Source organism: Synchytrium microbalum, assembly GCF_006535985.1.
Source record: "Synchytrium microbalum strain JEL517 chromosome Unknown SmJEL517_scf0087, whole genome shotgun sequence".
Classification (NCBI taxonomy): domain Eukaryota; kingdom Fungi; phylum Chytridiomycota; class Chytridiomycetes; order Synchytriales; family Synchytriaceae; genus Synchytrium; species Synchytrium microbalum.
This window is the reverse complement of record NW_022158436.1, coordinates 21,313-31,998: the sequence shown is the minus strand read 5'-3', so window position 1 is coordinate 31,998 and position 10,686 is coordinate 21,313. Positions and strand designations below refer to the sequence as shown.

Here is a 10,686-nt window from a genome sequence, read left to right as displayed (position 1 = left end):
GGTGAACGATCTTAAACCACATGTAAATATTATATAAAATCCTTTCTCCATAGTAATATAAAAACCCTAATACAATCATACTCGCATGCAATCAGCCTTGTTTGTTCGTTTTCATCACTCCCCCACACGTTGATTAAAAGATAAAAAAGGAGTATCCACTGCAAAAGCTCAATGCACTCATAGCTGTTCCGTTACTTCCGGTCTATTTGGTCATAGACGCAACAACCACAGTAGCACCATACTTCGAGGGTTGACACAAGTCTCGGCCTTTGGAGAGAATGATATCAACAATCACACCTCTAGTGCGAATTTGCTTAAAACAACAGCACGAAAAAAAGGAATACTCATGGCAGGGAGATGCCGTTCACTTCGACTCATCAACGCATCAAGCTTATGCTTTAGGGTGCTGTTTCAACTAAATACGATTACAGATTCGATGCTTATTAGGCAGCATCGCACCAACGCTTCTATCAGGCGTGGCTACCAATGGGCAGCAAACACACAGCACAGGCTTGTCATTCACAAAGGGCCCTCAAAGTCTTCAGGAGCATCACCAGGTACGAAACAGCATTGGATAGCCGACATGTGGTTTCAGTACAAATCTAGTTTGGCGTCGCAGCAGCCGACTTTTACCTACCCATATACCCAGTATGTTCCGTTCATGACATGGATGGAGGAAACCTGTTGATTCAAAAACTCACATAGACAGACCAGTTCGTAGCTTGGCGAAATATCGTGTGTATTTTTTTGGTTGGGTGTTTACGTGGAAACAATAATATGAGGGGAAACTAAAGTTTGTGCTGTTTTTTTACTTGGCGACAGACTTGCTGGCCTTTTCCAAAGCTTGGGCAAAGTCAGCCTGGTGAAAAAGAATAGTCAGCACGCAATCCAATATAAGGCGGGCAAGCCAACATAGGGGTAAAAAACTCGTCCATCAACATTTACACCGACAAGCGGCCTCTTCTTCGACTTACAATGATATCGTCAATGTGCTCAATACCAACAGAAACACGAATCAAATCTGGTGTTACTCCCGAAGCAATTTGTTCGTCTTCAGAGAGCTGTTGGTGAGTGGTACTAGCGGGGTGAATGACCAATGTTCGGACATCTCCAACGTTACTAGGGCAAGAAAGAAGGTTGATAAAGAATTGATACAGCCTCGTACAACTGCGTAGTCAACTTACGCTAGATGACTAGCCAACACGAACGAATCCACAGCAACCTTCCCAGCAGCATAACCCCCCTTAACACCAAACGTCAACACGCCACCATATTGACCCGATCGCAAATACTGTTTGGCCAATTTATGCGAAGCATGAGACTCCAATCCAGCATACGAGACCCATTCTACATGAGGATTGTTTTCCAAGTATCGAGCCAAGGCAAGCGTGTTTGCATTGTGTCGCTCGCAACGGAGAGAGAGGGTTTCGAGACCTTGTATCAACATGAAGGAGCCAAATGGAGACTGTGATGCACCAAAGTCACGGAGTTGCTCTACACGTAAACGGATTCCATATGCGATGTTTGCTTTGAATGGACCTTCAGGGCCAAAAATGTCCCAGAACTATAGAAGGAGGACAGTTGGGTTGGATGAACTTGTGTCATTCGAGATTAGACCACGTATTTTCTTGCGTACCTTAAGACCATGGTAACCAGGAGACGGTTCAGTAAACATTGGGTAGCGACCATTGTTCCATGGGAATGAGCCTCCGTCTACAACAACGCCGCCAATCTAAAGAGAAACGTGAGTAATCAAAGACCAAAAAATATCTACTACAGATGGTTAATGCAAAATGCACTCACAGTGGTTCCGTGACCTCCAATCCATTTGGTGGCAGAAGCAACGACCACATCAGCACCATGCTTTAAAGGTTGGCACAAGTACCCGCCTTGTCCAAAGGTGTTGTCGACAATGACACCTATAATGACGGAATTTTTAGCAACAAAAGTAATGGCAAATAATAATGGATTTCCTTTGAAAGCAAGCAGACCATCAGGTACCAGATCCCACAACAAACATGATCAACACTTACAGATTCCATGCTTGTGTGCAGCAGCACAAATCTTTTCAAAATCAGGCACATTGTGTCGTGGGTTTCCAATAGACTCCAAATACACAGCCTTAGTCTTATCATCAAACAGCGCCTCAAAGTCTTCAGCAGCATCACCAGTCACGAATCGGGTTGTGATACCCAATCGGGGGAAGGCGACCTTGAATTGATTGTATGTACCGCCGTACAAGTATGAAGTAGATACGATATTGTCACCAGCTTGACAAATGTTTGCGATTGCGAGGAATTGAGCGGCTTGCCCTGATCCAGTTGCGACTGCTCCTACACCACCTTCGAGAGCAGCGATACGTTTTTCAAACACGTCGTTTGTTGGGTTCATGATTCGGGTGTAGATGTTTCCGAATTCTTGGAGACCGACTGTATATGAGAGTGGTTAAGAGATGGTTGGTCTGTCTGGCGGTATGTGACGATGCGCAAGGAAGGGCTGTGGCAAGTGTTCATAGTTCCGAGTGACTTACACAAACGAGCACCATGGTCTGAATCAGTGAAGGTGAAGGATGTCGTGGCGTAAATAGGGACGGCACGAGCGTGTGTAGCTACGATAAATGGATAAATATAAGTAACATTGAAAAGCGACGTGCCAATGTACCACCAGATGCCGTTACCTGGGTCTGGAGCCCATCCAGCATGAACCTGCATGGTTTCAAACTTTAAATCTTTTCCTGTAGGATTACCGGCCATTTCTAGTAGGTTGGAGTGTTTGTAGTTGTTAGTGTCAATGTTTTTGAAAATTGCGACATTGAATGTCCGGCTCAGGACAGCCAGTTCCAACCCATTAAACAGGGGGAAGACGCTTCATCTTAGAAAACGAGTCAAAATCAAGATAGCTTACCGTCTTCGTTTGCTTGTTTTAGTTGTTCAACTGCTTGTTTGTCTGTGATTTCTTTTTGATTAACAACAGCTATTTCTTCTGTTGAGTGTTCTGCTGTCTCGAGTATAGGAGTGGGCTCTTGTATAGGCTCTTCTAGCGGTATAGGATCCACCAAATTAGTGGAAGCTGGTAAGAAACTAGTTGGAGAAGCAACTAGCTGTGTTTCACTGTTTGGTGCAGTTGAAGAACGAGATGCAGCAGCAGTTGATTTTCGTGATATGATTACTTCTTCTTCTTTTCCACAGCAGAATCTAAGCATCAGGATCTTTAAATTGCTTCTTGTCTACCTTTTTGTAATGACTCTGCTTTGCTGGGTTTGAACTTTTCGTGTTGCAATTGCGCCATCCATTGCAATACAAGCCAAGACGCTAACCAAAAGATAAATTTCCGTCATTTTTCACTACTAATAAATGTATCATCCCGTTACCTTCGTTGTCCATCGGCTGATCTATTGCTATTCATCCAAACATCTCCAAAAGAGCAATGCCACTCAAATTACAACCTTCCAACTGTACCAACCAATCAGGTTCTTCTGATGGATTCTGCTTGTATTCACGTATTAAATGCGTATAATAATATTCAATCCTCTCCGCACATCCAACATTACAACTCTGAACGCGTTCCAATTCGAACTACTATCAAATTGCACCGTGGGATTCCTGAAGCTCCTCCAAAGACACACAGCCAAGCAATTATACTGTTGATCCGTTGCGGGCTACTGGACAGCTTTCACCGGTCTTCAAGTTCCATACTTCAGACCTCTTCACCTCAACCAAAATGTTTCGACGAAAGGCCAATCCTGAGGTGCCCAAACCCGTCGAATTACCTCCTCAAAGGAATGAAGATCAAGTTCCGTTGAAAGTGGCAATAATAGGATGTGGACAACGAGGTGATCGCGTATACGGCGAATGGTTTGCCACAAATCGTGATAAAGGAATCGTAGTGGCTATAGCTGAACCTAATGCAACTCGTCGTGAAAAGACGGCATTGAAACATAATTTGCCTGCCAACCGTGTGTATGTTGATTGGGAGGATTTCGTGCAGGCTCATGATAATGAAGGATCCAGGATTGCTGATGCGTTGTTGGTGTGTACTCAGGTATGTACGTAGTGAGATTGAAATTTCTGCTTGATTTGAATTCCCAGATCTATGAACTAATAATACTTGCCGGTAGGATCAAACTCATGTGGACATTGTCGAAGCAGGATCTAAACGAGGATATGACATCTTGTGCGAGAAACCACTGGCTACCGAAATCAGTGAGGTTGTGAGGATTATCAAAGCAGTGAAAGATGCCAATGTGATATTTGGCGTCGCTCACGTTTTACGGTACTCGCCATACACGTAAGACAAACCAAGTGGTATCGCTTCATTGATCAGGACCTAACCATTCGATGTAGACAGGGCATCCAGAGTCTATTAAAACGTGGAGATCTTGGTAGCGTTGTTAATGTTCAGCATTTGGAACCTATCGGAAATATTCATTTCTCTCATAGGTATGAGTTGTGTCTAATTACTGCTTTTGTTGGTCTCTCATGGATTCACAGCTTCTTTATATAGTTACGTCCGAGGCAACTGGAGGAACGAATCTACCTCGTCCTTTACGCTCTTGACAAAGTCATGTCACGATCTAGACCTGCTCAACTTGTACTTTCAAGGCAAACGAGCCACGAAAATATCATCGTTTGGATCATTGTCGTACTTTAGGCCAGAAAACAAACCACCGAAAGCTGGAGACTCAACACGATGCTGGAACTGTCCCGCTGAGAAAGAATGCACGTATAGTGCAAAGCGGATTTACTGCGAGCCTGCTTCAAAAGGGAACTTTTCATTGTGAGCAAAAAGACAGGAGCCAGCAGCATCTGAATGAGTTAACGACTCTGTACAATACTTGAAGCTAACACGTTACCTCCAATCTTAGTCCCGTGTACGTCATAACCGACATTGAAAACCTCGCCTCCGTCGAGCACGCAGTGCAAACCGGCCCATACGGCGAATGTGTCTACAACGGCACCAACAATGTAATCGACAGCCAGATCGTAAGCATTGAATTCGAAGGCGGCGGTACCGCCTCCTTCACCATGACAGCCTTCACCCAAATCCTTGGGCAGCGGGTAACGCGCATCAACGGCACAAAGGGTGAAATTACAGGTGACATGCATGAATTTAATCATTACGCATTCGATACGAGACGGAACAAAAAGTATTGTCCGTTGCCTGCTAATCCGAGTGGGCATGGTGGTGGAGATTGGGGTGTTATTGAGGCGTTTGTCGATGCTGTTAGGCAGAGGGATCAGAGTTTGATGGGGTGTACGCCTGATGATGTGCTGGAGTCGCATCTGTTGGTGTTTGCTGCTGAGGAGTCGAGGAGGAAGGGGGTTACGGTTGATGTTGGTGAGTATAGAAAGGCTGTTGGGGCTAATTTGTAGGATTGTGGGCCTTACAATCTATAGTTGTTGAATTATTTGAACGGTGAAATAAAAGGATTCTTTATTAAACGAAAGCGAGGTTATAGTGTGTTTGTATCAAAAGAAGGTTTATGTTTAAGAGCGAGAATTTGAAGAAAAACGAGGAAACACAAAACAAGAGTAAACAAAGCGACTAAACAGCAGTAAATTCGACAAATTAAGAGACTCAAGTAGCAGTAGTCAAATGGGGATCATTTTTCAAGCTAACTTGTAACGTCTTCAAGCCGAACTGTTGTTGAAGTATCCTAATGTTGTACTTGTGAGGACGCAAAACAAAAACCCCTTGATAACTTGCCTCCGAAACTCACCTCAATATCATGAGAAACACTGCGACCCCAGTCAATAGACCTAATTCCAGTATCAAGAGATTATTCACGGTCTATACTACTCATACGTCCATGTACCCGTGCGTCTCTAATCAAGGGCACTTCGTCTTCATCCGTGTCCTCCTCCAAGAGAAGTATCGATGCCCTCTTTTCTTCAATCACTAGTGTTACATCTGGATGCAAAGGATCCAGATAGACGATTGGGTTCTCTGTCACTTTCTAGAAATCGGATGACCATGGATACGCTTTTCACATCTGCATAGTCTCCAGCGTAGCACTAGTAGCTCCACTAGTAGAATCAACAGAATGTTGCGACCACTGAAAGATCTTGTTGTATCCAGCAGCTTTAAGCACCAATTCAACACGTTGACCCATGTTACCAAATAGAGCTCGTGCACAGGTAGGTCTCATTCCGATTACGTCCTGATACAAAAATATAACAACATGGTGAGCATGCAGTTCTCGAGGCGCGAATCATTTCAGTTCGTACTTGGATGATACGAGCAGTCCATTACATCTCTGCCAAAATGACTTCGTTTTCAAGCGTCGACAAGTAAGGGTGTCTAATATGAGAGTATGCAAATGCACAAGAAATCGAGAATGCTGATATCCCAAACGACAAAACAAGAATGGCTAACGAGTATGTATGTGCAAAAGCATGTCCGGCATTACATGCACGACGTAGCAGAACAGGAGACTCAAACACTCGGTTTCCAACAGGGAATAGATTGATCTAAGCATGGCAAGGATCTGAGAATAAGAGAGTGAAATTTGACGAATAGATAATATGCACCTTCGTGCACAAAGCTTTTTTTTGGTCTCATACGTTGACATCGGGATGTGCATCCAGCCAGTCGTTAGCAGTTCACTGTTTCCGTTTAATGGGCCATCATAATGATATTAGTTCATATATTCCAAGAACTTGCATATCACCAAATCAGCCAAATGTAAGACCAAGACCAAACAGGTCGTTCAAGGAGACATACGTAAGAGCAGCATTTATTAGAGAACCAATAGGTCTCTAATCATCATAAAATTAGAAAACATCAGCATTAGCATATACAGAAACAACCATGATCAAACAAAACCAACGTCAACGCTCATACAACACTCGTAGACACCATTGGACGTATAGAGCAAAGTCTGAGGGGCAGGGCAGACGTCGGTAGGTATTCCACTTAGATTATACCTTGCTAGTGAATTCAGGGAACCGTATCAGTCAATTCAGCTCGAAAGCCATACTTGCGTCTGTCTTTTCAACCAAACACTTGAGTTCAAGATGTAACAGTAATATAGGCAGAAGCTGAGACGACCTAAGGAGAAATCATAAATAGAGCATTCCAAAAGTAGATACGTTAAAGTTTTACCTGGTCATTGGTTGGATACACCCACATTGGATGTGCCGAAATTACAACCCAAAGGGTGTCAGTGCAGACGAATTTGCCACAAAAGTAAGGCCGAGTACAGAGACAACAGTGATTTTACTTGATATAGCCATTTTCTGGCTTTGTTGTCAGTTTTGATTCGGTAGTGTGTTGATTCTGATTGAAGGAGGTAGCTTGAGCACTCCCAATCAAACTGCAGAAAGTTTGGGCCAGTCAAAACACCGAGTTGGCGACATTATGAAGGTGCCAATGAATGCAGGATCTATAGGCCATGATCTGTGATATCTATTCTTTACAAGCAAAAAGGGAAAGGCTTTCAACTACATAATATATCATTTACAGAATCCGACTAAATTCTTGCCCAAACAAAAACCCAAACACAGCTATATGTATCAAACCTATCTCTGTCTCTTCCCCCTGTTATCCAGATTGTAAAGTCTCCCTCAACCTCGCAGCCTCCTTCCTCAACACTTCTACACGTTGCAAAGCACGTTCTTCAAATATACCAGCTTGCTCTGTAGCCATCATCATCAAATAATCCTTCAAGGGCATATTGGCCTCTTCCATTGTAGGTGGACGTGGTAGACCTACTCGACGTGAAGCGGTTGCTAATGATGAGGCAGAAGTCCTTTTAGACTTTGTAGGTGCTATTGGGGCATCAGGCATGGAGAGCTTTTTATTGGTGGTGGTGTTGCTACTGCTGCTCTCAGATAATGGAATTACGGATTTTCGGCGATCGCAATCGTTGCTCTTTTGCTTGACATCAATTATAGGGGCTGGCGGATTGTCAATTTCCATGGCATCAGGAGTTGATGGATTTTCTTCAAATATTGGTAAGGTATCATCACCACCGCCAACATCAGCATCTATTTCTGGTGGTGGTATGGCATCATCATCACCACCACTAACACCATCATCTACTTCTGATAGCATGGTATGATCATCATCACCACCACCACCACCACCACCATTACCATCATCTACTTGTAGCTCTACTATTATGTTACTAGTTTTGCGCCGTTGCTCTTCTTTATCTGGTAGCGGTGGCTCCTCTTCATCGAGCACGTCTTTATCAGGCATACGATCTTGCATCTCATCGTCTTCATCATTGGCTGGTAGATCAGGCTGCTGTTGTTGCTCTTGTTGGGGCTCGTCCAACTGTATCGGCAGATGCATCTGATCTATCAGCTCAATATCATCTCCTATTACTTTGGGTTCTATCTCTGTCTCCTGTTCTACATTTTTGTCTTCTTCAAGAGCCATCTCTTGGTTCAATTGGGTTTCTTCTGTAACAGATTCTGTTACATCGAGCTCCTTTACAGTAGATTCAACCACTTCAACATCATCCGCTTGCGGCAATGATAATGATGTGGTAGTATCCTTTACAGTAGGCTCGGCCGAGTCGGTAACCAAAGCATTAGACTCGTCCAAGAAATCGTCTTCCAACGAAAGAGATTGCTTGCCACGTGATGGCGGTCCACCCAATTCTAAGTGTTGTCTAGCACTACTATTATCAGAATCTGTCTTTTGTTTGGGAGGTGCTACTACTTTGATGACGGATTTACCACCTTGTTTAACCACAACGATTGGGGTTGAAAGGGGAGGTACAGCAGCAGGGGCATTACTTCCATCACCATGATACTTTGGTCGAGCCTTGGTAGCTAGTTTTTTACGTTTCTTGGGTATCGGAGTATTGCCTGTATGTTCAGGTGCTTTCAATGATTCGTCCTCTTCTACTTCTGGAGATGCATCCCTAGCAGTGTCTACATCCATATGTGTATCAGGTTCTGGTGAGATTGCCTTTTGTAATGGTGACGGTTCTTTTATAGTTACGGCCTTTGTACGAGGTAGTATGTGTTTGAGAGACAATCCCTCCTTGACAGGATCAAGCTCTTTGGCGGCTTGCTTTTTCGTCTCTTTGACTTCTATTGTTTCTACAGCGACTTGCGACGAAGAACTGTCTCCACTGTCACCACGATACTTTGGTCGATCTTTGGTGGCAAGTTTTCGTTTTTTTGTTGGCTGTTTGACATTCGTCACGTTTGATGATGTAGACTGTTGTGGTGGTAGTATAGGTTGCAATCTGTGTTTATTTTTATTTGTTGGAGCCTTCATGATTTCTTGCCAATTAGCCAACAGCATATCTGTTGGCACATCTGCTTTACTACTACTGCTAGCTGCCTTTTGTTGTTCTTGTTGCTGTTGAATTGGTTCAGGTTCGATCTGTTGAGATACTACCAGTTCCGTTTCGTTTTGACTAGATTCTGCTTTCTCAGCTACAACAGCATGATCTCCGTCTTCTCCTAGGCCCTCAATCACTACAACCTGCTCTACAGTTCGTTCGACCTTCTGTTCTGCAGTATCATGCTCTCGAACCGGGCTTGACCGCTTGGATGACGGCAGCTCATCTTCTACGACAGTATCTGCTTTGGCCTTCCGTTTACGACCACGGGCAGCAGACTTCTCTGCCTTTTCATCAACCTTGTCTTTTGGAGCAGGAGGTTGACGACCTCGTCTCCTTGTTGGTCCGGCAGAGACTGGTGATGCTTCTCGACTCTCGGGCTTCACCTCTATTGGTGTTGGTTCTTCATTATTGATAGATTTCTGGGCTTTGGCCTCGGAGTGTACCAGAATTACATCATCTCCCAAATCATCTTCTACTCCAGCGTTGACAGCCTTAACTGCTTTTAATCTGGCCGGTGGATGGGGTTTAGATGGTCTCTTCACTACTACTGGTTCTGGTGGATTGAAAATGATACAGTCTGGTCTTCTTTTCTTATGTTCATGTCTATGTTTTGGATTGAATTAGTTTGACATATACTTGATGGTAAAAAGTCGAAACATACACTGGATCATCATTCAATTCCCAGCCATCGAGACTTATCTCGCAATAAAGACATTCAGTAGCATCGTCAGCGTCTTCATACGGTTTATAAACCCAGCCTGCGCGAGCCAACTAATAATAAATTATTAGGTTAGGCTACAATGCTCTGTCCTTCTCAGTACCCTAAGTCATTCAATATGATACATACCGCATCTGGTTTAGGATTCCATTTCTTGTCTTTATAATGTGGCCACCAGTCTTTACCAAATGTATCTAATCGTGCTTGATTCATAACATCTGAATCTGGTGCATGTTCCACTGACGAAACATCATTCTGACCAATCCCGTCAGCATTGACATGTAATAGCTTCCATGCACAGGTATCATTATGGCATTCCCAAGGGTCTTTGTGAGCCGTCCACCCATTTACTGACGCTTGACACAAATAACATGTACACGAGTCTGGAGCATCAGCAGACGGAGTAAAGTAGAATCCAGCTTTTGCCAACTATACAAAGAATGAGAAAATGAGGATGAACATGGCATTCCAGGGTGTAGATCTAGCTTCTTTTGTACAAGTAGAAAATCAAAGAACAAATCGAGTTCAAATTACCTGTTCAGGTTTGGGGACTGATTTGTCCTTGCGAGTATATGGCCACTTATTAGCTGACTTGCCACGTCCTGTTCCGAATGATTTGAAACGATCTGGATAACCGGCCAACTTCATTCTTGTTATGTTA

General features: G+C 43.7%; 3 protein-coding genes across 3 annotated transcripts; 1 reads left to right on the top strand and 2 right to left on the bottom strand.

Moving 5' to 3' along the window:
• Positions 1–808: 808 nt before the first annotated feature.
• Positions 809–3,202, bottom strand: MET17 (O-acetylhomoserine aminocarboxypropyltransferase; the record flags this gene model as incomplete). The annotated part of the gene is made up of 9 exons (XM_031172117.1): positions 809–859; positions 975–1,119; positions 1,185–1,564; positions 1,637–1,732; positions 1,804–1,919; positions 2,034–2,429; positions 2,531–2,608; positions 2,678–2,755; positions 2,905–3,202. The coding sequence occupies 9 exons, from the start codon at positions 3,200–3,202 to the stop codon at positions 809–811; spliced, it is 1,638 nt and encodes a 545-aa protein (XP_031021908.1).
• A 518-nt stretch (positions 3,203–3,720) lies between these two features.
• On the top strand, positions 3,721–5,372 carry SmJEL517_g06190 (uncharacterized protein; the record flags this gene model as incomplete). Its single annotated transcript, XM_031172116.1, has 5 exons — positions 3,721–4,041; positions 4,118–4,287; positions 4,344–4,439; positions 4,504–4,776; positions 4,865–5,372. 5 exons carry the CDS (start codon positions 3,721–3,723, stop codon positions 5,370–5,372), a joined length of 1,368 nt encoding a protein of 455 aa, XP_031021909.1.
• Positions 5,373–7,542: 2,170 nt separating this feature from the next.
• SmJEL517_g06189 (uncharacterized protein) lies at positions 7,543–10,673 on the bottom strand (the record flags this gene model as incomplete). The annotated part of the gene is made up of 4 exons (XM_031172115.1): positions 7,543–9,910; positions 9,969–10,078; positions 10,155–10,454; positions 10,560–10,673. The coding sequence occupies 4 exons, from the start codon at positions 10,671–10,673 to the stop codon at positions 7,543–7,545; spliced, it is 2,892 nt and encodes a 963-aa protein (XP_031021911.1).
• Positions 10,674–10,686: the final 13 nt, after the last annotated feature.